Source organism: Poecilia formosa, unplaced genomic scaffold (genome assembly GCF_000485575.1).
Source record: "Poecilia formosa unplaced genomic scaffold, Poecilia_formosa-5.1.2 Scaffold9, whole genome shotgun sequence".
Classification (NCBI taxonomy): Eukaryota; Metazoa; Chordata; class Actinopteri; order Cyprinodontiformes; family Poeciliidae; genus Poecilia; species Poecilia formosa.
Window position 1 is genome coordinate 2,219,176 of NW_006799948.1, and position 15,535 is coordinate 2,234,710.

Here is a 15,535-nt window from a genome sequence, read left to right on the forward strand (position 1 = left end):
TTCAAGAAGAAATGAATTGATTCAGGTTTTTATTTTTTTTTGTTAACAAGAGGATGAAAAAACTTTTGTTTCATATCTAGCCAAAGTAAAAATCTGAAAATGGCATCGGTTACATTTATATTAAATAATTATTGGGTCTCTTTTGATTTTGTTATATAAAAAAATTACCTTAGAGCTGAACAAAATTGGGGGAAAAAGCTGATTGGTTGTTTCCCTTCACTCTGTGCTGCCAGTTTCCCAAACTTGCAGCAATCCTAGATGTTATTTGCTCAACTGTTATCGCTCCCAACTTAAGAGATCTGATATTCAATGCCTCAGTCAGAGTTTTCTGACCTTTGACCTTGATTCCTTCATTTTGATTAGATGGAGAGACTGCTCACCTCCAGCAAAATAAATTTTGGCTCATGTATGAAAGCGGAGTCGTTTAGAAAGCAAAGGTTTACACGGCCACCTTACTGCTAAAGGTCGCTACGTGATGCCATTAATCTGCAACAAAATCAATGTTGAGCATAAAAAGACTTCCTGAGTTTATAATATTTGTAATAAAACCAGATTACATGACATACAACTGACTTTTGCATCACAAATTCATATGTACCATCTTCATTTTTGCCTCAGTTTCTAAATATGTTCAGTGTATGAGTGGATAATCCAGGGCACAGAACTAGCAATAGCATATAATGATGTTAATAATTTGATAGTGAATTATTTTTGCTATCAAAATTTGGCGTTTGTTCATTTCCCTTTAAGATTTATTTTCGGATGATGTCACTTGACAAACTGCAGCAACCTTTATACTGCAGACACATTTCTGCACTTGCTCCTATCGAAATAAAGCCTACATACAACTGAAAGTCAAAAGTTTTATATTTGCAATTTTTTTTTATGGGTTTAAAAGAAAAATAATTATGAAGAGATGTGGAATATGTTGCTGGAATGGAGTATTACACATTTATAGCAAAAGAGGTAAACAAAGCTTTTCACATGGAAATGATGACGGTATTGTGCTATTGGTGAAATCTGTGTTAAAATACATAAACATACCATTAGGAATTTCAGTACATGTTTTAAAATGTTATCATTACGACACATTTATAGTCGTAATTTCACCTTTAAAATAATTATTTATGACACGGTGTCGAATTATTGTGAATTCGAAATAATGACAATCTCATAATTTAGACCAATTTCAACGATATTGAGGTCAAAATTCTAACTTTAAAAGCCAGACTTATGACATTGTGTTGCATTATTATGACTAAAAGTCATAATAAAATGGTGACTTTGGAAGTAGAAATTATGGTTTTGTTTCTCAAATTTAAGAGGTGATATGTTTTAATCGATTTTTTTCTTTCAGCTGGTGGAAACGGGCTTCCGTAGATTTGTCAATTTTTGACTAACTTAGTCGTTTCACTTAAAAATCCCATCAAAACGGTCGAAAGTGTGACATGAATGAGTGAGTTAGTGTTATGAATACTTTTGGAAGGCACTGTGATGTTATTGTTGCTGGTTTCAGGTTATCTCGCTGGTGACGTCTTTGACACACTTATTATCGGCCGTGTTTTAATCATGGCAGCAGCTCCGTGGAGCCCTCCCACTCCGCCGTACAGGCCCGCTCCGCGACGCTTCAGGCTCATCTCTCGCCACCTTCAGGATAATTGTCCGACTCTAAATATCGGCTCATCCACCGGGCGCTGGCTGGGTTCAAACTGGGCCTGATGGCGCACGGGATTGTAATTTTACTTTCCCTCTGCGCGGCTTTGACGGGGATTGGTAAGGAAGCAAATTAGAGTCGGCAACTTTAAATTTCGTACCGCATTAAAACCTTTACAGTCTTCGTCATTCCTGCTTTATAGAGAGCATGTTTACTTCTGTGCACGAGTGCTGTGAGGCTGGAAGGGTGATAGCCCTGAGGAAGCAAGACTGCACGGCGCTTCCACGTTTCAGCTCCCATATTTGCAGGTAAGAAACACCTGGACGCTTCTTGTGACGTAAAGGGATTGCTGGAAAAAGCAAAGCATACCTTCAGGAATGCATATTGAATCTTCTAGTGTAGGTCCTAAGAGGCCTCTAGTGAGCATGTCCCCAAAGGGCCCTGGTCTGTTGTGTATGCGTGTGCATTGTGATTGCTATTAATATAACAAAGCAAAACTAAGAGGACCGCTTCAAGGGCTGCCGACAGTAGGTTCTACATAATTTCATACGATGATTAAATATTTGCTGTGAGGTTTATTGTGGTATGTGTGGTTTATTCTTTAGCTTTCATAGCTGAATTGGATTTGAACAAACCTGAATTTCATGCAGGATAATCCCCGGACATAAAAGATTGTAAACTAAAACGGCCAAATGCAGTCCAGGCTCAAAATACCCTTAAATCTAATCAGAAGTTACAACTTGGATACCAGTTTTGAAATCATCAGTCATCAATGGGATATTATAACTATCTCCAACAATAAGACAAGATGGTAAAAAATATACAGGTTGTTTAGGTTGTGTTCAGTTTGGAAGTTGTATTTGCCAAATTCCTTATTGGAAATACACCAAGACGGTGATTCCTTCTTGGAAAGTAGGAAGCCTCTCAATCCTGAGTCCAATATTCAATATGGCTGCTGCACATGTAAAGCACATAGAAGTGGGATGTGAAAACTACTTTGTCCTTCTGACCTTTTGCATGTCCTTGAATTGGTGTTATGAAAAGCACTGTACTGTCTCTACTTGGAACACATAAAATAGTCAGCATTAGCTTGTGTTGCCAATAGTTAGCATTAATGATTAGCTTCTGTCTGATTTTACTCCCAGAGCCAAGCTAAGTTGAATACAGTTGACTTCTTTTCTAACTTCCCATAGCAGTGAGCTGTACTACTGTTGTAAGACTCATAACTTCTGGCTGTGATTTTATTATTTTGTCCTCCTTTATACCATATTTGTTATTTAAAAGAAATCCTTTTTATTGCCTCTTACGTAATGGTTAGCTACTCTGATTTTCAGCCACCAGAAGCTCCTCACTTCCTGCACAGAAGGAAATGACTAAAATAGTGTTTTACTTGACGTTGTGCTTTACTTTTTTAAACTGCAGTCTCACATTTAACTCTATATTTCTCAGCATTGCCCAAGAGCACTGCTGTCGCGCTTTAGCGAGAGAGCGAGCCTGTGACACTGGCATTAAGGTGGCCCGTGGTCACGGGGTCTGCGAGCGGCCCCTCTTCACAGGATCCAACTGGGAAGCGCAAATTTCACAGGTGTGCTCTCCTCCATGCCTCCCAACACAAGCGGCATGTTGGAAAACACACACTTTGTTCTCTTTAACACACGTTTTGTTTCCTTAAACTTCCTTCTCTTGCTTAGTCATGCTGCGACTGCTGCACACTGGGTTTGAAAACAGACAGCATGGGCTTCAGCTGTGACTTTCAGGACCTGCAGCTGGACAAGCAATGTTCTAATGCGGCTAAAGTCTGCTGTCAGAAACCCAAGGACATCACTCCGTCTGCTAAAGGTGAAAGGTCAAAGCAATCTTGTGCTGCAGGCGCTGATTATTCGCCGCTTATCGGTATTACCTTACGTCACCGTCTGGCTGTGCAACAGTAGGGTTTCGACATCAACAAACATTGGGTGTTTGAACACAATCCACTGTCACACTGCAAAAACATAAAATTAATTTTGGTGTAGTTTCTAGTGCAAATATGTTAGTATACTTGAAATAAGACAAAACTAAGTTACAAATAACTTTTTAGCAAGATACAGGAGCGTGTTTTAAGTAAAAATATTCCTTAGTACTGATGAAAACATGCTAGCTATAAGTGAAACAAGAGATTTTTCTCATTGATTTAGTTAAGATGTCCCTATATGTTGCTGAAAAGTGACTTGTAAGTTTTTTTAAATTTTATTTCAAGTGCGAGAAGAAAATAATTACTTGGTAAGTTCATTCCTTCTATTTTGTCAACAAAGGTAACACTCATTCATTATGAGTGTGTGCTCTATATCCTTTGACATTCAATACGACTTTTTTTTTCTTCATTTTACTCATGTTTTTGTCTCAGGACAAGAAGAGCTTAAAGTGTTGATCTCCAGGCCTCCAGACGAACCAAATACCTGCAGAGGTTTGGCACCTTCGGTTTATTTTATTTTTTTCTGCTATTGTTTTGGTTGCAGTCGTAGTCTCTTTATGGTTCCATTCTATTTCTTAGATTTTAAAGTCACATGTATTGGGATAAAATAAGACACTCAGTCCTTGCCAGGTCTTTAAATTAAACACAAACTTAGAAAAAAGCCCAACAAAATCAAAGTCCTTCTTTGTTTCAATTTGAAGCAATCAAAGAAACTGACGTTATCAGTTCCTCTCGTTGTTGGGGATAGTGGGGTCGATTGAATGTCTCACCGGCAATTGCTCTTGCTTTTCTATTCAGAGCTTTTTTAAAGTCAACTGTTGCCCTTTAGGTACTACAACAATTGCTTTTTTTAATTATTATTTTAAAACATAATTTTTGATCAGATCAGAAAGTCATGCCCTGAATACTAAAAATACCTAATTCCAAAAGCCAGTTATCAGATAAACATTTTAGGAAACTGTAAGGAAAAAATAAATTGCTTGTTGTGGTCTGAACTGTGAAACGGTGTCTTTAAACGACACACAAAGTGGTGTGTGTGTGTGTGTGTGTGTGTGTCTCGACACATTTCTGCCGTTTCAGAGCTTAACTGCTCTCAGCTGTGTGTAGGTAACGGAAGATGCGTCTGCAACGACGGCTTCCGACTGCAAAGGGACGGAGTGACGTGTGAGGGTAAGTCATCTTAAACGCACAAAAGTCGAGAGCCGTAAAACACAAAATCTTACCAAGTACCTTTGGTCTAGTTTCTTGTGCGAATACTTAGTATGCTAGAAGTAAGACAAAACTAACTCACAAGTAACTTTTGAGCAATATATAGGCACTTTTTTTATGCCAATGGAAAATGTACTGGATATAAGTGAAATAATCTGCCAGTGGAAAAAGGGATTTTTCGTTAAAATATTTTGTTCCACTGACAAGTAATTTCACTCACAGCTGGTACTTTTTCGTCAATGTCATGGACTTTAAACAAACTCCTAGATCTTCTTGAAAAGTCACTTGTAAGTTACTTCAAGTTTGTTTGCTTTGCTTTGTTTTTTCGTAATGCAAACGAAAGGGTTTTTACGCCGTTTCTGTTTGGGTTTTGTTTGTTTTTCGCTCGTCTTTGAGCCTTTCGCTAAAGTCCTGATTAGATTCCTGACGTTCGTCTCCTCAGATATTAATGAGTGTCTCGCCGACCGCCACAACTGCAGCGCCGAGCAGGTTTGCGTGAACACAGACGGGTCGTTTCACTGTCAGCTCAGCTGCCACCCGGGATTCACAATCACAGACGACATCGCTTGCAAAGGTAAGCAGCCTCGTAGATTAAAGTCTTCGTGGAAGAATTAAAAATAGCAAGATTTCTGTTGTGTATGATACACTAGGTCAAATAAAAATAATATTCAAGCAGATAACTGGAGGTAGCACGTGGCAACGTTTATTTTCGAACGGGGAACTTCGTCTTCTTCTTTACAGGTCCAGCTCACATCTCTTGTGCACAGCAACAGCGCCACCAATGGCGATTAATTATATTGCTTTTATCTTCACATTACAAACAAACAGCCTCCAACACATAGGAGTATAATCATACCAAAAGTGTGTTAACAATCTTAAATCTAGAGGTTCATTCTTTTCTGCGTCTGGAACACCACCATTTCTATATGTTTTATATACGATATATATAATTTTTTAGACATAGATGAGTGCGCTGTGGGGAGCCATAACTGTGGAGCGGGCTACGCTTGCGTCAACACACCCGGCTCGTTCTACTGCGACCTGAAGGTGGTGTGCAGAGACGGTTTCACTCTGGACGCTTCCGGAAAATGCATCGGTACGTTTTACTTTCGCTCTCAGTTAAAAGCAGCTCGTAGATTAAAGATGATTTCTCCCCAACTATTCCTCTCCCACCAGACATCGACGAGTGTCAGCTCCTTACCAACCCGTGCCGACGCGGCCAGAGTTGCGTCAACGCAGTCGGCTCTTACGTCTGCCTCGGGAATCCAGTCGTCTGTCCGCAGGGTTACCGTCCAACCGCGGACGGGACGCGCTGTGAAGGTCTGAGTTTAAGACGTCTAAAATCCACCTTTCCTTTCAATTTCCGCCCGTTCACGTCCTCCCTGTCTCTTTCGCTCCAGACGTGGACGAGTGTCTCGTTGCCAACGTGTGCGGCAGCCACGCCTGCGTGAACCTGGACGGGTCGTACCGCTGCGAGTGCAGAGCGGGCTACCGCTTGAGCAACGTCACCGAAGCCTGCGAAGGTTTTCGCTCAGTTTTCGGCTCGTTTCTCTGAGGGGAATCGTTTACTTGCCGCGCATCGGCAAGTAAATGTGAGAGGTGAATTTGTTGTGTTGCTTTGTGCTCTTCAGACATAAATGAATGCAAGTATTACTCCTGGCGACTCTGCGGGCACATATGCGAGAACACGGAGGGGTCTTATCGGTGCAGGTGCATATCCGGCTTCAGGCTGGCTCCGGACGGAAGGACCTGCGAAGGTAAACTCTGTTACGCAACTGATTTCACATTTCAAATGGCTGATGCACCTCTTTCCTTTTTGGGATTATAAATGATATTATCACGACAGTTGTTACGACAGCAACTTTCACATAAAGAGTTAATTCAAGAGAAGCAGGCCCTCAGGATTACATGTCCTCTACTTTACCTGACATTAGGCACTAGGTCACATCAGACTACAACAGTTAAAGTACCAGCAGGCGGCAGAAAAGCCTTTTCAACAAGTGGTTGGCACTTTTTTATGTGAATTTATTTGCTTTGACTTTATAGAAGGAACAAATCTTTATGAAAGTAACATTTTCAGTCAGAGAGTATGTGACTCTGACTGAAATAAGTATTTTAAATGTATTTTATTTTTGACTGTCCCACCGTGTTCAGTATCTTGTGGCTGAGCTCTGGCTACCTTACTCGGTTACTGCAACGTTCTTTTTTCTCCTTCAGATATCAACGAGTGTCTGACCGGCCGTCACAACTGCCCCAGAGGTCAGGTTTGCCTCAACACCGAGGGCTCGTTTCACTGCCAGCGCGAAATCGCCTGCAACACCGGCTATAAACTCACAGGCAGCTTTTGCCAAGGTGGAAAAACAACCTCCAAAAGATTTCTATCCCACATTTAGATGCACTTTTGGTATCTAAATGTGGGATATCAAAAGTGTTCTTTTCATACTTTGTCATTTTACAACCATGTGTTTCAGTGTGGTTTAGTGGGATTTTATGTGACTAAAGAGATGCAAAGTAGTGCATAAAGGAAAACAATTGGAGTAATTTTCACAAATGAAAGTCAGAACATTGTAGAATAACCTTCAGCTGCAGTTGTTCCTGCCAGATTTGTACTTGGCCTTTATGATGCTGCTTGTTATATTTGATTGGACTGGATTTCATTCTACCGGATCTTCCAGACTATAAATTGCTCCAGGGTAAAGGTCGCATTGTCAAAAAGAAATCCCTCATGAAGAGTAAAAAAGTAGCTCCTGCTCCTGTGACTTATATTCCAGATAACACAGTAGATATTTAGTCTTATTGTGGAGGGAGTTCAATATAAATGCATTTTTCTACAAAGCAAAAACTTTTTAATCATTTTAGTCCACTATGCTTTTTGTATTCATCTGTCAAACAAAATCCCTTTGTAACTAGGCAAAATTTGTGAAAGTTCAAGACAGAAGTAGAGTTTTTTTTAACTGTTTGCTGACAAATTACATCAATGTGAAAACATTTTCTAATATATTTGATTTTAAAAAGTAGTTATTGGATGCAGAGAATGCTATTTATTAATATTTTAGCAGCTTGTTAATGAGTTTTAGGGTTAGGGTTACATGTTGCTCTCACATAACCCCAAAAAGAAATAGTCAGACATCCCTGCTGAGGAGAAAGCCCTTCTAACAGATATTTCCCTCTGTCAGACATCGATGAGTGCGCTTTGGGGAGACATGACTGTGGGGCAAATTGCGTCTGCGTCAACACGGCCGGCTCGTTCCGCTGCGAGCAAAAGCTGGTGTGCGGAGACGGTTTCACTCTGGACGCTGCCGGCGGCTGTACCGGTACGTTGAGCTTTCAACACTCCCAAGCGAAAGCAGCTCCCAGGTTAAGGGTCAGCTCTCTTAATAATTTCTCTTTTGCTAGATGTTGATGAGTGCTCTGCCCACACCAGTCCGTGCCAGCCCAGCCAGACGTGCGTCAACACGTTGGGCTCCTATAGCTGCCACGCCAATGCGATCACATGCCCACGAGGGTTTCATCTGAGCGTGAACGGCACACGGTGTGAAGGTAGTTTAAGAAATGCACGGCTGCCCATTCAGGTCTTTATTGTGCTTATGAATGTTTATTTATGTGGGCTTTATAAATAATCTGAGGGTTGAGAGTAGGAGTGGGCTTTTATAATGACAAATTTCTCATAAAAATTTGGATTTATCATTGACTCCATAAATTTCAGGTAATGATGTTGGATAAAAGACAGAACTCGTATTGTTTTGAGATGATATTTTTACTATTTTCTCCATGTGTGTTCCACGAGAGTATCAATAAATATCAAAAGTAGTATGATTAAATGCGGTTACTGTGTGAAGTTTGGTGATATAAATCACAATTTTGTTTTTAAGTATCTGGACAAGATAATTTCAAAAGTGGGGAATTCTTTTCAAGAACAGTATTTGTGTTTGTGGTGTCATGGCAACCAAACAGTTGCCTAAAAAATGAAGCTTGTTTCTTTATTAACCATAACTTGTTGTCGTAGTAGTACCACAAAATAATGCGATAAAATCCAAGGTCCATATCGTCCAGCCCGAGCTTATCCAGCAGTTTTATGTGATATAAACAACCATATTCTGTCTTTATGTTTTAGGTCTAATGATTTTTTTTATGATTGTGTGTCTGGTGAGCCATTTCATCTTGGATTTGGTCATATATTTTGAGTTAAAATGTCCGGAGATTTCTTTATCAACATTTTATGGTGATTCAAAAGGTTACTGAATCCTTGAATCACTGATTCTCATCCCTTCTCAGTCGTTGCTTAAGATGTTCTTCAGGACATTCATTCTCTGTTGTAGTTTTTATTGGTGAAAAACTCTTAACTTTCAATAATATGTTCATTTTTTTTTGTTATTTATTGCAATACAGATGTGAATGAGTGTCGGGTTGGCAATAAGTGTGCCAAGCATGTGTGTGTCAACCTGGAAGGACTGTACCGCTGCGAGTGCAGAAGTGGCTACATGTTCAACAGCGTCACCAAACTGTGCGAAGGTACAGAACCAAGAACTTGATTAATTTTGCTAGAGGACTAACAGCTTCTTCATGTGACAGAATTATGAATTTGTCGTTAAAGTCGAATAATAGTTTTAAAGTTACTTTTCTCACCCCGTTCTGTTCAGATATCAATGAGTGCACCCATTATCCCGGTCGACTCTGCGCCCACAAGTGTGAGAACACAGAGGGGTCGTACCGATGTAGCTGCGCAACCGGCTTTAAGCTGGCCTATGATGGCAGAGACTGCGAAGGTAAACATATTTTTCAAAGAAACCTTTGTCATTTTTTTAATTTTTTTTTTGGTCTTTTACCAAACTTCCGCCTGCTTGACGACAGACATCAACGAGTGTGAGGACAAACCCTGCAGCCAGGAGTGCACCAACGTCTACGGCTCATACCAGTGCTACTGTCACCGTGGTTACCAGCTGAACGACGTCGACGGGATGACTTGTGAAGGTGTCGTTGCTGCAAAGCAGAGCAAGACGTTCTCGAGAACCGAAGATGGCTGTAGAAGATGTTTTATTTTGGGAAGTGCGCCAGGTGTCCTAACATTGTTTTTTTTTTTTCTTTTTCTTTTTGTCGTCTACATCCTCTCAGATATTGATGAATGCATGCTGCCAAACGTATGTTCTTACCAATGTGTCAACATGCCTGGTGATTTTAACTGCACCTGCCCCAGCAGCGGTTACACACTCTTGTACGACGGACGTACTTGTCAGGGTAAGGGAGGAAAAACATCTTAAAGCATCTTCAACAAGCATTTTAAAGGTATTATTAGACCAGAACTCCTAGAAATACAGCAGAATATCAGGAGGGGAAAAAAAAACAGTAAGTCAGGAATCTTGTGGTTCACTCTAAGCAATTTTGAGCATCACTGAAATTAATTGCTGTAATGGCCGGTAATATGAACTAACCATTATCTGCTGCATGGGGTTCCAAGAGTTTTACTTTGATTAAGCGTCTTTGATCTTTGTTTTTTATTTTAGACATTGATGAATGTGCTGCAGGAACTCATTCTTGTTCTGCCAAGGAGACCTGCTTTAACGTCCAAGGAGGATTTCGCTGTCTGTTCTTTGAGTGTCCTCCAAACTTCAGCCGAGCAGGAAAGGGGTAAGAAACCAGAAGGCTGCTAAAGTCAGGAGATATTTGCCTGAGATCATCACACAACAAACAGAAAGTTTGAATTTGTGTTCTGTTCATTTTTCCAATGTCTCTAAGTGACATTGTTTTAGATTTTCACAGCATTGCCAGCATCGGACGACTGGCAGGTGTTGGATTCATCGCTTTTAGCCCTGTAGCTATCAATCACTAATATTAGAGCATTAAACCTCAACATGCTCGCTACAGTGATTCCTTGCCTAAATGAAAGTGACACAACCTTCACATTCTAAACTTCTGCTTTTCTAACGTCCTGCTCCATCCGGCTGTGCTGTAGCACTATCGCTAGCTTAACTAGAACAACAGGTTGAGATCCAGTTTAGTCTATCTTTTAATTACTGATCTCTAAAGCAGCTTAAGATTTTTTTAAAGCATTTTAAATGTGTAAAATTTGAAGTTCTTTGTCTTAAATATATATATTTTTGCTACACCCCTCAGCCACCACACGGGGGCAGAGCGACTGCAGCTCTCCACTTCCCAAAATTTGATGTTTTGGCTCTTCTTTGTTTGGTTTTGATCTAGCAGTGATAACCACTTACTCCACATTTTCAGCTGTTTTTGTTGTTGAGATTAGACCTACCTTAATTGTTCATAGCTGTGAGTTTGAGCGATCAGAATTAGTTCTGTGTTGGAAAACTATCAAATCCGTATTCTATATTGAACACTTTGATTTACAAACACCTGGATATTGAAGATTTTGACAAAGAGCTGGATTTGGAGCACTACATGTCCGGTATCAGTTTTTCAGCTTTATATTATTTCTCTCTACTTCCAGGCAGATCGTTAGCCTCTTTTCTGTTTATTTTTTATGTACATGGAGTCAAAAAAATTGACAGAGAATAATGTCTCTCTGGTCTCCTTTTCACCAGTTCTCCTGTACTTCCTCTGCTGTGGTCACTTCTGAAAACCAAAATTTCCAAACCGAGCGATCCAAGCTGCCTTACCAAAACATCAAAGAGGAACGCGGTCTTAGTGGACAGCAAGAAAAATAAACGTGGCATTTATTTTGGGGCACCTGGGGCTCGGCCAATTCACCGAGGCTCAATTATTGGTGGGACGGTGTTGTAGTTAGCATGATTAATGGGCTTTTCAGTGTTGGCGTTGGGTGGCTATTGATTCATTCGCTGAAAGCGATAGCGAGTGGCCACTGCCTGCGTTGGTCAGCAGGATAAATGTAAGCAGACATACCATCTTGTCGTGGTTGTTTTTGTGGGCCGGGTTGCGTAATTCAGATGCATCAATAATATAGAATAAACTCATACATTTATCATTAGATTCTCCACCTTAAGGTTTTCTGTTTCACTTTGGTGGCAGAAATTCATCACTGTCACTTTGACCTCATGTCTGGCAAACACCTTCCAGGAATGTCTGGATTTGGGAGCAGGGTTCTGCAGGATTCACTTCAAAATTACATTTTTGTATTCCTCCTTTATTGTCAAGAACCCGCTGCCCTACTCTGCTTCTTCACCTTTCCTCGTCTCTCAGATCCGCAGGTAACGCGTCCGCCGTGGTGCGTTGCGTCAAAGCGTGCCAGGAAAGCGACGGCGACTGCGCTCGCGACCGCGTCCACATCATCACCTCCACAGCCCTGTCCCTGCCTACCTCGCAACGCTTAGAGGGGCCCGAGGGTGAGACCGGCAGAAGAAAAACTTTTAGTCTTCAGCCAATCAGACGACCCCACTTTTTTTTTTCTTAACTTTACCTGTTTGTTCCAACAGAGATCGTGTTGCTGCGGACGTCCGCAGAAGCGAAACAAGATCTTCTCCCAGACGAGCCAGATGTGTTGTTTGACATTTTAGCAACCGACGAGCTGCTCTCTTTCGACGTGATAAAGGGTGCGCAAAACGGCATGGTTGTCGGTAAGGAGACACGGGATTTCGCTTTATAAAGTCACATTTACTTTGTTGTCCTAATTACAGTTTTTTTTCCCCTCAGGGGTAATCCGCCAGATCAAGCCCGTATTGGGCCCAAAGGAGCTCATTCTGGAGGTGACTATGAAGTATGTCCAGTCAGGAGTCGTTTCTCAACAAAACATCGTCCTCATCCACGTCTTCATCTCCGAGTTCTGGTTCTGAGAAGGGAATGTAAATGTTTTCTAGATAATTCTACTGGAAAAAAATTAGGAAAAAAAAACATGACATAATTAATGTAAATATACATTGACAAGGAAAATAGTGGCAGATTTCAGTTTGTGTGGAGGTTGTTTGCATACAGTGAATTCAGTTACAGGTGTTGATGGTAACCAGTGCAGGTTACTAACATGAAAGGAGAGATTTTTATGCTCCACAGTCTTCAGCCTCTGTGAGGTCGTATGTATGCACCACATGGTTTATGTTTCAGGCAAACTGCATTTTTTATTTTTTATTTTTGCAAAGATGATGATACTATGCCTGACAGGAAATTGCAGATTTACAGATGAACGTTTTTGTCATTCTAAATGATCAGATGCAAATAGCCATAAATCTCCCAGATATATTACGAAAGTTACTTGGAAAAAATATAAAAACCAGAATGTTTTTTTTTAATTTCCAGGCGAATTAGAGTATTTCTGTGATTCTTTGCGAACAACATGAAGGATTTTGATGTTAAATATGAAATTTGGAATCCGTGAAAGTGATCATTTTGCCCCATCTTCTCACACATAGATTGATACTTGTAATTTTTTAGTTAGCTCTAGTCACTGCGTAACTTTCTAGAGACACTTGCTCATACAATGCTATACTTTCATTTTTTCACCACAAGGTAACACAATGCTGCACTCTCATGCATAAATGGGTATGGACTCAATTTATTTTTAAAGCAAATCTGTTTACTGTATATGTTCATTTCTTACCAAATGCTTAGCTAAAGCTTTTGTCTTTTAGCCATACAGTGCTATGTTTTGTATGTTAGCAATATGCTAATACCTTGCTAAGCTTTCATATGGTAGCAAAACCTTAATACAAAGCTTAGCTGTCATTTGTTTTTCAAGTGCTAACGCAATAAGGTTTTATCTTATTAGCCAAATGCTAATACAATCCTAACCTTTCACTTGTTAACCAGATTCTAATACAATACTTAGCGTTCATATGTCCTCCAAATGCTAGGAAAATGTTTAGCTTTCATTTGTTCAACCAATGCTAATACAACGCAAAGCTTACATCTGTTAGCAAAATGGTAACAAAATGACAAACTTTCATTTATCAGCCAGATGTGTTGAAATATTTCAGAGCAGAATTATCATAAAAGATGAATTGAAAAGGTTGCCAGTAATTTCTTCTTTACATCATAAAAGTTTAGAGTTTGTTGCCTTTACTGTTTGTACTGTTTGTGAAAAGGTTTTTTGTTTTTTTTTGGTTTTTTTTGGCTAACTTCCTGTTTTTATGTTATCATTACTTTCCTGCCAAAAAAAATTGTAAGCAAATAAAGCACACAAACTGTCCTCAAACATTGCATGCAGATTAAACATACTTTGCAAACTGTTATCACAACAAAGCAATTTACTGAACTAGGTTATAGAGTACACAGCATTTCACTTGTCTCAATGTCACCCTCCTGTGCTGTCAAGGTTCTGTCTAAGGTATGACATAACTATTGGCAGAAATTTGGCGCAGAGCGTTTTGTATGCAAATAGAGCTCGTTTTGTACTCGCGGATAGTTTGTGAGATAAGTTTTATATGTGTGCAACATGCTTTCTTTGTTTGCAATGTTTTTTTGGCAGAACAATTTGTGAAACATATTTTATTTGTGTGCAGCATGCTTTATTTGTTTGCAACGTTTTGGCCGGAAATTAACTCCACGTTTTGTGGGCTTGCTTCTTCTGATGCCAGACTTCAGCATTTAAGTGCTTGTATTTAACTGAAGCAATTGTTTTGTACAAGAATAAAAAAATTGTGAAACCATCTGTGAGTAATAAAAACCTTCAGTAGTGTGCTGTTGCATTCATGTTTTTTTTCCCCCCCCCCATAAATACTGTCTTCTGCAACAGACTAAACCATCCATCAACTAGTTGGCATGACTGAGGTTTCCTACAGTTCTAAAATCCAATAGAATGCTTTCCTGTAATCCAACTGCTCAGATTCCTCCCATCATGCTGCTCCGCTTCCAGTTTGTGGGTGTATTTCCAGTTATTCCACTCCAGTGTATAAATAATGGGATTTCTATAACTGGAAAATTTGCTTCTTCTAATACTACTTCTTTAAACTGACAAATTGCTTGAGGTGGAAGCCTTTTACCATCCTGAATCAACTCTACTAAACGAGAAGCTTCCTCAAGCCACTGCTGTGCTGTTTTTGGCTGTGTGGAGAAACGGAGGGAACTTCATAGATTTGTGATCTGAAGTGTAACGCAATTCTTCGAAGTCACAAGTGATTTCCATGTGATTTTGTTGCTCCAGCTGTAAGGTTTGCTCCAACGCTGGTTGGGGAAATTCTACATTCACTGACGAAAATAAGATCTTGCTCCACATGCAGACTTGACGGTGCATATTTGAATGTTCTGATTTACCTGTGTCATGTTGAAGTGCTTACAGGGTTGCTATTTGTCAAACTTCACATCCTTCATTCCAAATGCCATCATTTATGACTTTTAGGGGATAATTGAGACATACCTTTTCTGTACAGACCACATGAAGTTATTTGCCCCTTTATGAATTTCTTGTGTTTTTGTCTCACGGGTTTCAGATCATTTAAGACATTTGAATTAAAAAAACAGACAAAGATAACTTCAGTAAATGCAAATTGAAGTTTTCAAATACTGATTTCAGATGTTACTGGGAAAAAGCGACGCTTAAACCTAATAAATGGATGTTTTGTCTTTTTTATAGATTTTTCAAACCCACAGTTATAGCAAAAATATACAAAAAACCTTTGTGTTAAAGTGAAAACTGACTTCTACAAAAATAATGACACTTGAATAAAAATACATAACATTAAAAATGATTTGTAAGACAAATAGTTTTAAAAATGTTCTGCCTCATTAATTTATTATATATGTACATGTAAATAAATACACATTTTATTACGGCATAATTTTAGTTAACTGCATTTTAAAAAGCATTTTTTTGTTTT

General features: G+C 39.5%; 1 protein-coding gene across 4 annotated transcripts; it reads left to right on the forward strand.

Annotated features, from left to right (window-relative positions):
* Nucleotides 1-1,616: 1,616 nt before the first annotated feature.
* On the forward strand, nt 1,617-14,397 carry LOC103156194 (fibulin-1). 4 transcript variants are annotated; one of them, XM_016663852.1, is made up of 22 exons: nt 1,617-1,773; nt 1,857-1,962; nt 3,104-3,239; nt 3,346-3,493; nt 4,038-4,097; nt 4,686-4,775; nt 5,257-5,388; nt 5,773-5,910; nt 5,991-6,134; nt 6,215-6,337; nt 6,446-6,571; nt 7,032-7,073; nt 7,991-8,128; nt 8,211-8,354; nt 9,204-9,326; nt 9,455-9,580; nt 9,666-9,785; nt 9,927-10,049; nt 10,316-10,439; nt 11,973-12,115; nt 12,206-12,346; nt 12,423-14,397. In XM_016663852.1, the coding sequence occupies exons 1-22, from the start codon at nt 1,719-1,721 to the stop codon at nt 12,560-12,562; spliced, it is 2,622 nt and encodes an 873-aa protein (XP_016519338.1). In that variant the 5' UTR covers nt 1,617-1,718; the 3' UTR covers nt 12,563-14,397. The 4 variants fall into 4 exon arrangements, with proteins under 4 accessions (XP_016519338.1, XP_016519333.1, XP_007578232.2 ...); XM_016663847.1 differs by having other exon boundaries at nt 1,618-1,773; nt 7,032-7,166; XM_007578170.2 differs by having other exon boundaries at nt 1,618-1,773; nt 4,713-4,775; nt 7,032-7,166.
* The last annotated feature ends 1,138 nt before the right edge of the window (nt 14,398-15,535 follow it).

Excerpts from the sequence above, each read along its gene's own strand:
- LOC103156194 (XM_016663847.1), top strand. The coding sequence starts at position 1,719 with ATGGCGCACGGGATTGTAATTTTACTTTCCCTCTGCGCGGCTTTGACG. Across the intron at positions 1,774-1,856 it reads CGCGGCTTTGACGGGGATTG|AGAGCATGTTTACTTCTGTG; the intron begins GTAAGGAAGCAA and ends CCTGCTTTATAG. Across the intron at positions 8,129-8,210 it reads CGCTGCCGGCGGCTGTACCG|ATGTTGATGAGTGCTCTGCC; the intron begins GTACGTTGAGCT and ends CTCTTTTGCTAG.